Source organism: Polypterus senegalus, chromosome 1, assembly GCF_016835505.1.
Source record: "Polypterus senegalus isolate Bchr_013 chromosome 1, ASM1683550v1, whole genome shotgun sequence".
In the NCBI taxonomy this organism is placed as follows: Eukaryota; Metazoa; Chordata; class Cladistia; order Polypteriformes; family Polypteridae; genus Polypterus; species Polypterus senegalus.
Window position 1 is genome coordinate 201061863 of NC_053154.1, and position 14593 is coordinate 201076455.

The window sequence follows — 14593 nt, forward strand, 5'->3', positions numbered from 1 at the left end:
AGACAGTGACTGATCAGGGATTTGAACCCAGTGTTTCACAGCAGTGTATACCATTCAAGTTAACATTTTTCAAGCTACATTTTCTCTACATGTCAACAAGTGTGTATTGTATTAATCTGAAAAGTAGGATATAAAGTTGAACACTTTTCACGCAAAAATATCGGCCAAAATGCATAGCTATATTTAATATAAGTAATTTTAACATTTTATCTGATGCAAAGCTCATTTGAGACAAATTTTTAAATTAGGAATATTGCTGACATATGCTACAGAAGTATGTATTTTGCTTTGTGTGACTGCCATCCTATAACAGCTTTTCCACACAATCCCAAAACAGTCACAGTACTTACAGATATGGGCAGCAAGAAGTAACTGTAAGCAAGTAGTAGCAATAATACTATTAATATAGAAGTACACTTAAATTAAATTATAGCACAAGAACAAAATAAAAAAATGTCTGCCTGGACATAACTAAACATGAAACAGAATTTATGACTGTATGTGTTTTTTTCTTTCTCAGTAGAACATAAATCTCGGACAGTTCTCTGACATCCGCACTTATATTTAGTTAACAATCGGATTAGATGTTCAACAGGCTCCATAGAATGTATTGGTTCCATTTTTGTTTTCAGACGTTTCTTTGTGACTTCTGAAAACCCGTAACAATTAAAAGCTACTGCCGGTTGCAATGTATCCATTGGGAAGGTCCTCCAAAAATTTACGTACAGTATTACATTATGAAAAATAAACTAAAGAATGGAAATAAATCCGAGTATACACGAGCAGCTATGATGAAACCTGCTGGTCGTTCAGAGCACTGTGTGAAATAGTTAATTTTTACGTGATAAACAAAGTTAGGTTTTACAAACTTGAAAGACGAATTAGACTATTGTTGGGGAAAGGTTTTGGTGTTTGCTTACACATGATACTTGTGTGTTGTGTTAGCGTGTATTAACGGATTATCATTTTTGGACTTTTTAACCACATGCGTTCTTCGGTTTTATAATCTCTTTTTAGAGAACGGACAATCTAGAAACGGTGAGCAAAATTAAATCACTTGCCGTAACCCTCCTTACATTAAACTGCCATAGTGAACATTTAATGTACACCTGTTCCTATAAATCCATCCATTATCCAACCCGCTCTATCCTAATACAGGGTCACGGGGATCTGCTGGAGCCAATCCCAGCCAACACAGTAAGGCAGGTGTTCCTATAAATCATTACATATACAACAGTGCTAAGCAAAATGTTTGTTATTTTAAGGCAATAAGTTATACTACATTAAAAAATAAAACAATAGTCGTATTCACTCATATTTGATTTTGCGAATTACGCGAGAGCAAAAAAAAACTCCTTCAGGAAATACTAATGATCAATACCTTGACAATAAATACACCGATACATGACACGTCAAAAAACAGTTGATATAGTGTCGTAAATAATAATGTAAAACAATCACAAAACAAGAGAATTCAACGTGCTAGGAAGTCTTTCTTCTTTACGCTACTACTTAAAATTCGTAGTCCAACAAACTCGGTCGCAATACCATTCATATTAATTAAACAACTTTAGCGAAAAAAATAAAGTTCGCTATGTCAACGACTGTTTTTAATTTTTTTATTCAGTTCATTTCTCATTTTGTTTAACCAGCATCTTTATAGTTACCTTCAAACCATAGTCAACAGAGCCAATAATTCTTGCGAAACCAGCGTCTCGCGTTGCCTGGAAACAAACAGTTCCTTTAAAAACTATATCCATTGGATACTGTAAAGGTCACTCTGGTTTCTTAACCAATCGACTTATTTATCTTTAGAATGCCCGCCCCTGTGGCCTAGAGTAAGATTTCCCAGAGTTGAAAGAAGCGAGGGGTTGGTGGGTGGTACCATCAAGAGTATGATGAAAGATTTGCTTTCACTTTTAGGAAAATTTCACATTCATAAATTCAATAATAGAAAACCTCGGTTTACAATATTTATGAAGTAAATAAAATTTTACTAAGATTAAATCATTCTATCTTTAAATAAAAAATCTATTTGAACAAAAGCAGTACACTTTGAATATAATGTGTTTATTTAAATCTAATCCAGTCATCTCATATTTCTTAACATTTTTCTGTCTGCTCTCTTGTATTTTATTATCTTAGAACCACAAATGTATAGTCTTGTGTTGATATGTATAAAATAAAAATTTATTTTTGTGTAGCCCAAAATCACACAACAAGTGCTGCAATGTCCTTTAACAGGTCCTGCCTTTTGACAGCCCCCAGCCTTGACTCACTAAGAAGACAAGGAAAAACTCCCAAAAAAACCCTTATAGGGAAAAAATGGAAGAAACCTTGGGAAAAGCAGTTCAAGGAGAGACCCCTTTCCAGGTAGGTTGGGCGTGCAGTGGCTGTCAAAAGAAGTACAATACAATACACAGAACAGAACACAAGTAATCCTCAATACAACACAATACAATATAATATAATATACAGATATCAGTGAACTCTATGTACTTCACATTTTAAAAAATATTGTACTATGAATTTGAACACTTATCTTGGAAATAAAGTATTCTTTGTAAAAAGAGGGGGTATCATGGCTATGGTGCTTGTCACAACCAAACTTAATTCTCAAATTTATGTATTTATTATTATCAACACTAAAAATACTCGGAACGCTTCACACACAGGTATAAAATAATCGTTTTAATATAATGGCAATTGTTCTGAAGCATTGATCACCTTTGCCACAAAAAAATTATTGATTTATTAGATTAGAAGGGGGTTAAAGTATCATATGTACTTAAACAACCTACCATAATTGCCCAAAAGGACGTACAGGCATCCTGGCCAGGATGGAGGAGGATTTTTTTCCAGGCCAGGAAGCTGGAATGGACGGATGGCCTGAATCCAGACGTTACCCATCTGGGATATCTTATAATACCCTTCATGGATGGGTTACTGGAAGGAATAATGGACTGATGAGATCTGGAAGCTGGCAAGGTTCCTCGGCAATACTCCCAGTCTGGACACCTATAGAGTTGCATTGGAATTGGAGCCTGGAAGCGCAACCCTGTAGGGGTCCTTGGGAGATGATTGTGGACGGTGCCTTATTTCCAATTAGCTTCAAACAAGCCAGGACATGACACCGGAAGTACTTCCATGTCAAATTTAAAAGGAGCCTGCCACCATACCTCATTGAGTCAGAGTTAGGAGGCAGCAGGTGACACTCAACTGGAGGAGAGAAAGAGAGGGAAAGAAAGAAGTACTTAAAGTCTGTATATTGGCTCTGTTAATTGTTATCTTTGAATTGGCTGGATTAAAAATCTTTTATTTTGAATCTGGAATTGTGTTGGGTCATGAGTGTCTGTAGTTTGGGGCCTCTCTCTTGCCCCCAACTATTCACACTACAAAAATGTGAACTTTAAATAAAAATTTTGAATTTTGAACTTTTGGCCTTTAATCTTTAGTAATATGGTATTGTATCGTGTTAGCCATTAGAAAAGCCAAGCAAAATGACACCTTTTATTGGCTAACTAAAAAGATTACAATATGCAAACTTTCAAGGCAACCTTGCCTGAAGAAGGGGCCTAAGTTGCCTCGAAAGCTTGCATATTGTAATCGTTTTACTTGAGAGGAGTGCGTTATAGTAATCTAGCCGAATGAAAACAAAAGCATGAACTAATTTCTCAGCATCTTGCAATGTTATAAGACATTATAACATTTTTCTATTATTAAGTGAAAAATGCTGTCCTAGTAATCTGATTAATATGTGATTTAAAATTCAGGTCAGAGTCAATAGTTACCCCTAAATTCTTTACCTCCATGTTGACTTTTAATCGTAATGCATTAAGTTTATTTCTAATACCCTTATTATATCCATTTTTGCCAATCACTAAAATTTCTGTTTTCTCCTTATTTAGTTTGAGAAAATTACTACTCATCCATTCAGAAACACAAGAAAAACATTGTGTCAGTGAAGCAAAAGTGTCAGGGTCATCAGGCGCAATTGATAAATACAGCTGTGCATCATCAGCATAGCTGTGGTAGCTCACGTTATGCCTTGAGATAATTTGGCCTAATGGAAGCATGTAAATCAAAAAGAGCAGTGGACCCAGGATAGAGCCTTGTGGAACACCATATAGAATATCACGTGTCTTTGAAGTATAATTACCACATTTTCTACCTGCCAGGTAGGACTCAAACCAATTTAAAACACTGCCAGAGAGGCTCACCCATTGACTACGGCGATTTCTAAGAACATTGTGATTAATGGTATCAAATGCGGCACTCAGATCTAAGAGGATGAGAGCAGATGAAAGGCCTCTGTCTGCATTCACCTGAAAATCATTTACTACTTTAACGAGTGCATTTTCTGTACTGTGATTTGTTCTGAAACCCGACTGAAACTTTTCAAGAATAGCATGTTTATGGAAGTGGACATTTAGCTGCATAATGCTGCCTTCTCTAGGATTTTACTTAAGAAAAGCGGGTTAGAAATAGGTCTAAAATTTTCGAAATTTTCGAGGAGTCAAGATTATTTTTCTTGAGCAGGGTTTTAACTACAGCAGTTTTAAGACAGTCTGGGAAGACCCCCGTATCTAATGACGAGTTTACTATGTCAAGAATACTATCAATTAGCAACACAGATACTTCTTTGAAAATACTTGTTGAGATTGGGTCAAGGATTCAGGTGGATGGTCTCAGTTGAAAAATTATTTTATGTAAATCTTAGGTAAATCTATCCTGGTGAAAGAATTTAATTTGTTTATAATGGAGTACTGGGGTTTAAGAGGATCCGTATTGGGGAGATGTACTATATTATTTCTAATATCATAAATTTTTTGATTAAAAAATACAGCAAAAGCCTCACAAGTTTCACTGGATTTTTTTGGAAACATTCCATTGAGTGACCTGGGTTTAGCAGACGATTAATTGTAGTGAATAAGACTCTGGGATTACTAGCATTGTTATTTATAATTCTAGAGAAATAATACCGCCTCTCAAAACGGACTATGTTGTTGTATTCTGTTATTTTATCCTTTAATATCTCATAGTGGATAATCAGTTTAGTTTTTCTCCATTTAGAACAGCTCTCTGGCATGTTCTCTTTAGATCAGACACTCTTTAGTCTTCCATGGTATAATAGTGCTAGAAGATTTTTTAACTGTCTTTTCAGATGTGACTATGTCAACAGCAGCTCTCACCTTAGTATTAAAATTTTCCACCTTACTATTTACATTATCTACACTCCTCTTTGACTTTCTCTTTTCTTTTAAGTTGCTATTGTATTGTATTTTTATTATATTACTTTTAATTTGTGTAATTAATGTAGTATGCCAGTCTGCTTATGATTCCAAGGATTAACACAATAACCTACAGTGACAGGGCCCCAAAGCTGTGGAATTGTCTGTCTGCTACTATAAGAGATGCCCCTTCAGTCTCAGCTTTTAAATCCCAGCTGAAGACTCACTATGTCAGTTTAGCATACCCAGACTAGAGCTGCTGAATAACTGTGCATACTGCATCCCCATTGTTAGTCACTAGCACTAAAATATAAGTAATATGATATTTAGAATTTGTTAATAACCCTCCCCTATTCTATTTTTCTTCTCAGTACTCACACGTGCCACTTGGCGCCACTGCTCTACTGCCAAATTGTTTACCTGCCTATGGAAAACTCATCTCTGGTAAAAGAGCACTGGAATTATCAGGTAGGAGGATCCTTTCATTGGATTGGCTGGCCCAGCACTGACTCAGCTGTGGAATGGCCAGTAGCAGGGAGGCAGCTTGTTGGCCAATGTCTCCAGGACTCTGAACAAATCAGAATCCTCTTACAGAATGTGATATAATCATTTTGCTTTGTACTTGTACTATTACTATTGTACTACTTTATTGTATTGTATTGTTTTTCTGAGGTGGTAATGATAGTTCTGTAAAGAGGGTTTACCTGTGTTCTGTTCTGTGTAATATATTGCATTTATTCCATTTTTTGACAACCATTGCACGCACAGCCTTCATAGAAAGGGCTCTCTCTCTAAACTGCCTTTTCCAAAATGTCTTCCATTTTTTACCTACAAGAGTTATTTATGAGTTTTAACTTGTCTTCTTAGGGAGTCAAGGCTGGTGGGCTGTCAAAAAACAATGCCTGTTAAAGCCCATTGCGGCAATCCTTTTGTGATTTTGAGCTATACAAAAAATAAACTTGTTGTTGTTTAAATCCAACACAAGGAAGTCATAGTGTACCTCCTTGCGTTTGAGTGATTGTTGAGTGACCCTCACTGACCCTGGTATTCTAGCTCCATTCCTGACAGGAGAAGTCCTTAAAGCAGTGATTCTCAACCTGTGGGGCGGGCCCCCCTAAGGGGGCACGAAGTAACAAAAACAGGGGCGCGAAGATGTGAAAAAAGAAAACAAGAATCAAAAATATGAAAAAAACATCTGTTGAAACCAAAACAGATTAATTTAAACTACATTCTGATACTAGAACAATAAATATAGAGTTGGTAAATGTCGATAAAAGTCAAGTAGGTATAATAAAATATGCATCTACATTTCAAAAAAATGTTGGGGGGGCGCGATTAAAACTGTTATGAAAACTCGGGTCGCAAATACTTAAAGGTTGAGAAACGCTGCCTTAAAACTTACTTCAATTTGATAAAAACACAAGTGTCTGATTATGACATCCTAAAGAAATAGGTTCTAGCCTGGTACATCTTAATGCTGAGGCTGAGAACCAAGCAAATGTTGGAACTGGAGACTGGACCCCACCAAACCCTCATAGGCTCAAGAATTTGACTTATGGAGGCAGATAATGCAGTGATTTACTTGAGTTTCTTCGTAGTCTGATACACAGATAGGTCTAGGACAATGTGAAACAGTTAACTGAAGTAACTGAAAGGAATCAAAGGAACCTGAACAATGTCTACATTCACAGTGACTGCCAAAGTAGGAATAGCCCAAAAGAGAGATGCACTGTGGCAAAAGAATGAAGACACTCCAACTCCACTGCATTGTTACAAATATGATGAGCTTACACATTTAGCTCTCAGATGAGCCGATGGACTGCAGCTGCAGCTACAATAAACACTATTTTCTTCTTATGGTTTATTGTCTAACCTCCTTTGTGAATGGGCTCTGAGTGAAATCATTATTTGACTAATGCATAATGTGTCTGTGGGCGGCGTTATGGCACAGTGGTAGCGCTGCTGCCTCGCAGTTAGGAGACCCGTGTTCGCTTCCCGTGTTCTCCCTGCGTGGAGTTTGCATGTTGTCCCCGTGTCTGCATGGGTTTCCTCCAGGTGCTCCGGTTTCCTCCCACAGTCCAAAGACATGCAGATTAGGTGCATTGGTGATTATAAATTGTCCCTAGTGTGTGCACCCTGCGGTGGGCTGGCACCACTGCCCGGAGTTTGTTTCTTGCCTTGCGCCCTGTGATGGCTGGGATTGGCTCCAGCAGACCCCCGTGACCCTGTAGTTAGGATATAGCTGGTTGGATAATGGATGGATGGATAATGTATCTGTTGTTGCCCAATATGTTTCCCACCAAATTATTTAAAGAAACAGACTTCACCTGTATCCATAAAGATGTGTGGAGGTACTTAATGGCTTTGTGCATGTTGAGATTCAGGACTTATGGAGATACCAACAAAGGCAATGCAACATAATCTTCCAAATTAAATAATTGCAGGATGCAAGTCTTCTCACATAAACTGGCAAACAAAAATCTCACTTTCCTGGGTACATTTCCCAAAAATTAAAAATTTCAGTGAATAATGAATGTGATAATTAATGATGTGTGTAAAGAATGAATACATTTTGCAAATGTTTCCAAAAACCCTTTGTTATTTGACATTTAATAAATAAGTTTGAAATACTTCTTTTTTGGGCTTCTCCCCATTGTTCATGTCAGAAAAGCAGACTTCCAATAACAGGAACATTTATCTCATGTATCTCCGTTGTCAAATGTACAATATATATTACGTTGTCAGACCAGACATGTGAAAATATAAAAAATAATAATGAAAATATGTAATTAAGAAATCAATTAAAACATGCAAAAAACCCACACAAAATAAAGAAAATAAAATTTTGACTTATAGGTAAAATGAATGTAACAGGCATGAGGACGTAAAGAAAGGACAGCAACAAGTACAGTATGCGCAGCAATTATGGTGATGTGGTGTGGTGTAAGGACAGAGATTTCAGGGTATTTTTCAGTATTACAAAAAATTACATGTCCAGTGTGAAATATTATTATGAATGTATGATATAATGAAATTGTCTCTGGAAAGATGTGCAATAATATACTATAGTTATACATGCATCATATATTTTGCATTGCAAATTTATAATTAGCCATGGCATATACTAGTGGTCATTATTAGTAGTCCTATTAATTATTTCATTTCTTTGTTATTAAAGATGAGGTTGGCCCTGTTGGTAGGGAGGAAGTTAGTTCAGTTTCAGGATCCATGCCAGAGACAACAGAGGGTTATACTTTTATTCTATGAAAAGTAAAAGTTCTAAAATTGGACTTTACTGCAGGGCTATGTGGATGATCATAGAGCCATTGCTTGACAAATAACGATTTCATTATGTGAAAGGTCCTTTGCATATGAAGTTGGTTCTTTGGGCTTTGAAAAGGTTAATAGGTGGGAAATAAAGACATCTGAGGCTACCTAGAATGATAGTAACAGATCAAGAAACTTTGCCTGTGTTATTTTAGGCAGCAAGAGTTTTTTCAAAATCAGGAACCCATTGGTATTTCATAAATCTGTCATTATTTATTCATGAGACTTATGGAGCCTTTTACTGATCTTTAGGGAACTTACAATGGTTCTCCTGTGGCATCTTTCTGAAGAACCACTTTACCACCTTTATGTTTAAGAATGTGGATATAAGACAGAGGTAACAACAGTTGAGGTGAAAAAGAAAGAGATTCTCAAGCAGATAAAGGAATGTAGAGAAAGCTGCTACAGGCTTTGATTACTTAGTACTTCTCGAGTCCAGATATTTTGATCTGCTTTTCTACTATCGTCTCCAAAAATTTCCAAGACAGAGCATGCTGTAGATGTAGTAAAAGTAATTGGAAAGCAGGTACAAAGCTGAAGCTACTTGTACTCTACAAAACAATGATCTTCTTGACCAAGGCAAACTTGTTCCTCCTCAGTAAATTTGACACCTGCTTGTGCCAACATCTACATAAGTGCATTGAAAAGAGCAAGAAACAGTTACCATGGTGTCCTAATAATAATACCTCCTTTCACCATCCCTACCTGGAGTGAGGGTGTACTGGTCTGTTACATGTCACTCCAGAGCTGAAGGACAGTCTCTTGCTCATGCCCAAGACAAACTGGGAGTGATGACGTCAGTTTAAATGCTACTGCAGCTCAGTTAATCTGCACAACCACACAAGAGAGGGTAGAAACTGTACATGTAGTTCACAATAATATTTCTTTTCATCTGTTCTCTCCTGTACAGTCCTTACTTCTCTCCAGTTCTGAACCTTACCTTTACATGAAAAAAAAATCCTTCCTTTGGTGTCTGCATTTGAGACTCACATGTCTTACTTACACTACCAGCAAAGATGTCACTATAATAAATGCACAGTGAGAGAACCAGTGGTTGAAATGGGCTAGTCTGCATAGTATGCACCGGTGCTCAGTACCAGCATTTTCCCCTTTTGTCCCTCACAGTACAGTCAGTTCCAAAAAAAGTCGCTCCAAACAGACAAAATTGCATACATTTATATTTGCATCTACTGACTTTAAAAGGGAACCAGCCCCACCCCCAGTGATAATTTAAGAAACCATCCAAACCATCATAACAGCAGTTATTTTCTTCCACTTTAACCATTAGAGAAAACAATCCCAAATTGAAAACATTCAGTTCATTGTGTGTGCCATCTACCATGGACCTAGCCTGTAAACATCATTACTGTTTCCAATAAGTTAAAGTAAAATACAACACAGTGTTAGAACTTTATTGTCTTGCTATGACTGTGGCAAAAAAAGAAGCTTCAACATACGACTGATGAAAAACATAGAAAGCAATACTTGTGTGAACAATGTAAACAAATGAAAATTGTGAACACATAATAATAAATTAAAATTAGATTAAAATTAAAGATACTTAAAATACATATTATTCCCACTGATTATCAACCCATCTATTATCCAAGCCACTATATCCCAACTACAGGGTCACGGGGGTCTGCTGGAGCCAATCCCAGCCAACACAGGGTGCAAGGCAGGAAACAAACCCTGGGCAGGGTGCCAGCCCACTGCGGGGCATATTCCCACTGATTACCTATTTGAATTCAAAAGAATACAGTATCCTGTAAAAAAGTGTTTTGCAATGACCATCAACAAAAGCCAAGGTCAGTCACCAGGAAAAGTACAAAATGATCTGTAGCAGAAATGTTTCTCTCATGGGCAATTGTATGCAGCATGTTTAAGATTAAAAATCTCCAATGAACTAATAATACTTATAAGTTCATGGTTAAAAAAACAAAAACTACAAATATTGTAGATAAAGTACCAATTACTCATATAGTTCTAAATGTGTAACATTTTATATTGCCTGTTTTGGTACAATAATCTGGCACACTATCCAACTTCCTGGAGTTATAGAATGTAAAAGAAGGGGGCAAATGTTGAACTACAGTAGCAGTGAACCCTAAAAGAGTAGTAAGAGTATGAAATTTTGACATTTTTTAAGATCTACATAATAAAAAGTATAAAGGGGAATAGGGTCACCCTAGAACAGGGATTGCCAAACTCGGTCCTGGGGACCCACTGTGGCTGCAGGTTTTTGTTCCAACTGAATTCATAATTAGTGACAACAACTGATAACACTGATCAAATTTAATTTAATTCAGAAAAGCACTGCAGCATGATTTTTACATCCATAAGACATTAGAAATATTCCTATTTTTGCTATAGATTTAAATGCTTAAATTGGTCCAGTCCCATGCTCCGGAAATAACCCTCTATCTGCCGCAGCCAGGTGTTATGTGGGCAACCCTTTGGCCTGGTCCAGCAACTCCGGTCCCCAACAATGAGGATCTTACAAGCTGGATCACTCTCTGGGAAACGTGCCACATGGCCATAGTGCCGTAACTGACGCTCCTTCACAATGCAGGTAATGTGCCTCATTCAGGACTCCATGAGCAACCGTTCATTCGACACAAAGTCAAAACAATGGTACCCAAGGATTTTCAGGAGAGACACAGTACCAAAGGAGTCCAGTATTCGTCTCAGGTCACTGGGTAGTGTCCATGCCTCTCAACCATATAGCAACACAGGAAGCACCAGGACTCTAAAGACTTGGACCTTCGTCCTTTTGCATAGATATCGGGAATTCCACACAGCCCTTTCCAGCAACTACATGACCCCCCCCATGCTCTCCCAATCCCTCTACTGATTTCATAGGAAGAGTCACCAGAGACATGAATGTCACTGCCAAGGTAAGTAAACCTCTTGACAAGGTCAACACTCTCTCCTCAGACAGACACACTGCTGATGCCTGTGCCCAAGAGGTCATTAAAGGCCTGGATCTTGGTTTTTATCCAGGACACTCGCAAGCCCAGAAACTCAAACTCCTCACTCAGTCTCTCGAGCACCCTGATCAGAGCTTCCATTGACTCCCCAAAGATCACAGCATTGCTATAGATTTAAATGCTTAACTCTCTTTTGTTGATTTCATTATATTTTTCCCTTTCTCTGTGCAGTTTTCTTCCTTCATTGTGTCTTAATAATGGCAATTAAAAACTAGCAGAGCAGACACTCAGGCAAACAACACTGAATCGTGAAAGGCTGCAACTACTTTAGTGTCAGCCCCACTAATTAGTAAATAATAGATTAATTAAACAATTAGAACAGACCAGAAAAGTAGAATGAAAATCAAGATGAAAAAGTTATAAAGAAAGAAAAATCCATTTTTCCCATATACAGTAACTGTTTAGTAAATTTCCGTTTTTTTTTTTTACCAAACTTAGCTTTCTAATTTCTATAGTGTTCCCAAAACACAGAACTTGGGAAATAACAGTTTACTTAATTAGCCCAGGAGTCCAATTTAAAAACCAAAGCTGGTTGGAACAAAAACCTGCAGCCACAGTGGGTCCCCAAGACCGAGTTTGGGAATCCCTGTCCTAGAACTCTAGCACAACAAAACAGTGAACTATCAAGGTGGCAGGTGTTTTAATGAGTATGGGCCATGGATAAAATATAACAATGGAGTGAATCGCATCTCCGCATCGAGAGGAGTCAGATGAGGTGTCTTGGGCATCTGATTAGGATGCCTCCTGGACGCCTCCCTGGTGAGGTGTTCCGGGCACATCCAACCAGGAGGAGGCCAGGGAAGACCCAGGACACGCTGGAGGAACTATGTCTCCTGGCTGGCCTGGGAACGCCTTGGGATTCTCCCGGAAGAGCTGGAAGAAGTGGCCGGGGAGAGGGAAGTCTGGGTCTCTCTGCTTAAGCTGCTGCCCCCGCGACCTGACCCCGGATAAGCAGAAGAGGATGAATGGATGGATGGATGGAGTGAAACCAGATGGCATGCTATATGATCAGTATTGCTTTCTAACTGGGGTATATACTGATATATGGTATATGTTGGTTTTTAAACAAATACTGTTACTTATATGGAATTTAGGAGTCACACAAAAAAAATCCCATCCATCCATTGTTATTTTTTTTACTAATAACATAATTTACACCTGTTCACACACCTGCAATTTGCAAATTAATATTTGACGAATATAGAGTTACCAATTAACCTAATGTGTATGTCTTTAGAATGTGGGAGGAAAACTGGAGTATCTTGGATAGCATAGGGAGGACTTGCTGTTCCCAAGATGATGAATTTAAACTCAGGACTCAGGAGCTGTGAGTCAGCAATACACACCCCTGTGCCATCATGCAACGCTTAAATATAAAAAATCAAAAAATAAATGAAAATAAAATTAGGAAAATTTAATATAAATAATACATTTTTTTAACTAGATATGTTTAGAAGCTTATTCAAAGCTGCTTATTATTATTATTACTAACTACTACAAATGTGCTTGGTTTATAGTTCTATGACTAGATGTTTGAATAAAAAAGTTTGTATCACATAGTAAATTATTTTATATACTAATAAAAAACAACATTCTTTATGTACGTATTGTTTATTAGAGCAATCCTTGGGTTTATCCTTGGTTTTACACCACAGTATTTCATTTTGATGCCTGATACTATAATAAGCATGTAAAGGTCATGGGGAATGTGCTCACTGTTGAAACAAGCAACTTAAAATAAGTATGTTTGTTGATAGATAGATAGATAGATAGATAGATAGATAGATAGATAGATAATGATAAAATGAATTTAGATTAGTACAAAATAGCTATAGGTATCATTAAAAAGGAAAGTTATTCAGATATTTCTAAGGCCAGTATTTTCAAATTGATTCTTACCTGAAACAACTTTCACAACATTATATATACTGTAAACTTCTTTTAAACACAGGAATTCAACACATATGTACAGTATATACATATATACAGTAGATACAGTATGTATATAGAGAGAGTCATCAGTTTAACTGACAGAATAAACTTGCACAGTGGCAAGAAGAAGAAACACTATGCAAAATGAAGTTACTCTTGATTAAGATAACATTGAGGATTTAAACTGCATCCTAAAAATAAACTGTTACAAGGAGTTTCTTTTAGTTGTCTTACCGTTTCCACGATATATGTCCAGCCATTCCCTTATGTTAAAGATGATCAAATTTAAGAAGAAAAATAAAAATTAAAAACATGTCCTCTTGCTTAAAGTGTTCCACATCCATAAATTATCAGTTATCTTCAGTGAGAGCATTGTTAACAGCAAGTCTTTTGAGTTTATAACAGAAGAAATTCCACTAGCTCAAAGTGAAGGGTAAGGTACTGTACAATTTAGCAATACCAGCAAAGCTCTAAATCATAAAAATATAATGAAATAAAACCAGTTTAAAGCATTTTCGAGTCCTTGGGTTCTAATAACATTTTTCTTGTTATTCTTTAATTTTGCTAATGTTTTACAATTTAAGGCAAGCTAAACAAAATCTTATTGTAAAAAGACCAGTCCAAGAAATGCACCAAATATAAAAGCGACGGTTGTGGCACATAAAAGGAGTTTCCTGGGCTTTAAGCAGAAGCCACTCTGGTATGTCTTTAAGAAATCACTCCCCTGTATCAAAAGAAATGGAACAGTTGGTGTGCCTGACTTCCACCCTGTCTTCCCTAAATATTTACTATGTTAGTTGCAATCTTCTGTTTCTTTCTGGTCCATTTGTTGTTTTCTAGTTAGCTCTGAATGCGTATAAAAGTGAAAAGGCTCACTTGCCAGAAAGAGGTGAATCTGGAAGGATTAAACAAATAAGTAGCCAGTAAGTAAGTCAGAACACAATGTCCAGCTCCTGGTTGAATTGTGATGATTCCTTTTCACTTTTCAAACACTTCCACTTAATAACCTTCTGTGCCTTCCATACTCGTGTAAGAATCAAATTTATATTCTGAAAGAATAACATGACAAATTCCAGCATCACCATTGCTGATTTAATAATGATATCCAAGAAA

The 14593-nt window shown here is 36.9% G+C and overlaps 1 protein-coding gene across 3 annotated transcripts in view; it reads right to left on the bottom strand.

Annotated features, from left to right (window-relative positions):
- lrrc71 (leucine rich repeat containing 71) overlaps positions 1 to 14039 on the bottom strand; it is a 69064-nt gene extending 55025 nt beyond the window's left edge. For 2 of the 3 annotated variants that reach the window (XM_039741845.1, XM_039741830.1), the window contains exon 1: positions 13715 to 14039. In XM_039741845.1, coding sequence (XP_039597779.1) covers positions 13715 to 13740 — 26 coding nt within the window. In that variant the 5' untranslated portion in view covers positions 13741 to 14039. Of the gene's footprint in view, positions 1 to 1667; positions 1720 to 13714 lie in introns of those variants that run through there. The other variant, XM_039741837.1, reaches the window with a different exon arrangement.
- Between the last annotated feature and the right edge of the window lie 554 nt (positions 14040 to 14593).